The sequence below is a fragment of the Capsella rubella genome, unplaced genomic scaffold (assembly GCF_000375325.1).
Source record: "Capsella rubella cultivar Monte Gargano unplaced genomic scaffold, Caprub1_0 scaffold_6, whole genome shotgun sequence".
Taxonomy (NCBI): domain Eukaryota; kingdom Viridiplantae; phylum Streptophyta; class Magnoliopsida; order Brassicales; family Brassicaceae; genus Capsella; species Capsella rubella.
Genome location: NW_006238918.1, coordinates 15,567,897 through 15,569,352, shown reverse-complemented (window position 1 = coordinate 15,569,352; position 1,456 = coordinate 15,567,897). Strand labels below are relative to the sequence as shown.

The window sequence follows — 1,456 nt, the reverse complement described above, 5'->3', positions numbered from 1 at the left end:
TGAACCAATGTCATAGCTTCATAACGCATATCGTCAGTCAAATCAGGAATTTCTTTGATAGCATCCCACACATTATTAGCTTTGTCATCAGCTTCCTTTTCTTCAATTTCCTTTTCCCATCTTCTCTGTATCATGCCAAAAATCTGATGACCAAATTCTTCTACCGTATCCACTTCATCAGAAGCTTTGTTTGAATTACATGCATCAGTTCTAGCTTTCTTACGTGGAGGAAGCTTTTCTAACCTACTATTCTCTAGTGAAGAGAAAACTTCATGGACTGATCTTTCATCGTATGGTATGCCCTCTAGATCATTCACCATCTGGACACGACTTGATTCATTTATCGCATCAGTGTCTCCAATTTGATTAGGACCTCCATCAATTGGATCGCCTAAACCCACAGCATTCTGTCCACTTGCTGTAATAGATTCAAATATAATTCTGAAGTCCTCAAAATCTTCAAATGTATCATCACGTAAATTTTTTTTAAGTGGATGAGCCTATATATATTAAAAAATTTGTATTGGTTAGTTTTATACATAAGCAGCGATGCTATATTAAAGTTGTATGTTATAATGTTTTTACCTCCAAAAAGCCATTCCATACTTCATCTGTAGCTGTGAACTTCTTCGTTTCAGGATCCCACCCAAATCCTGAACTAAAACGAAGTAAATCTTTCAAGCTATTGTACTTACCTTTCAAGTTCTTGAGCCTATTTTTGTACTCGTTGTAACTTTTATTTGTTCCAAGCTGTTTATTTAGAGATGGTAATATTCTTCTTTCCACCGTCAGTTTGTTGAATTTGCCATTAGCATCACGAAAACCTTGATTAACTGCGTCCACTAGCAGCCGCAATAACAACTTGTGTTCAGGCTCAGACCATTGTTTATATTGACCTTTAGCTTTCACATCTTGTGTATCTCCCATTGTACCTTGGTAACTAATCATACAATGAAACAAATATGTAAGGCAAACATTATATAATCAGAACTAGTAACTAATATAATAAGAAACAGAACTTAGAACACAGGAAAGTAAAGACACAAGAGCTAAACAATCCACAGATCACTATGTCCCAATCAAGTCCAGCTTATGAACTGTATAACCAATCCAGTCTACAACAGCAACTAACAAAATCAGAAAACCAAGAGAATTTACAAAACATAGGACTCAAACATGTGAACGATGATACAAGTTTGAACAGAACATAAGACACAAAAAAAACCATATTTTTATGACATAATTTAAGAACGATGATGATACTTTCTAATCATAGTCAATTGTAAACTAACAACATAAGAGAAACAGACGTGAAAGCTTGTTTGTGTAAACAGACGTGAATACCTTGACTGCAAGAGAAATAACCTTACGTATCTTGTTTGTGTAAGCTGCTAAACAAAAAAATATTGATTAAAGTGAGTATATATATACCTTACAACTAACCCTAATAATAAAG

General features: G+C 34.3%; 1 protein-coding gene across 1 annotated transcript in view; it reads right to left on the bottom strand.

Annotated features, from left to right (window-relative positions):
* The window catches only part of LOC17882419 (uncharacterized protein At2g29880), a 2,302-nt gene extending 877 nt beyond the window's left edge, over window positions 1-1,425 (bottom strand). The window contains exons 1-3 of the mRNA XM_006289389.2: window positions 1,345-1,425; window positions 586-940; window positions 6-500 (exon numbers count right to left, since the gene is read on the bottom strand). Coding sequence (XP_006289451.2) covers window positions 6-500; window positions 586-927 — 837 coding nt within the window. The 5' untranslated portion in view covers window positions 928-940; window positions 1,345-1,425. The remainder of the gene's footprint in view (window positions 1-5; window positions 501-585; window positions 941-1,344) is intronic.
* Window positions 1,426-1,456: the final 31 nt, after the last annotated feature.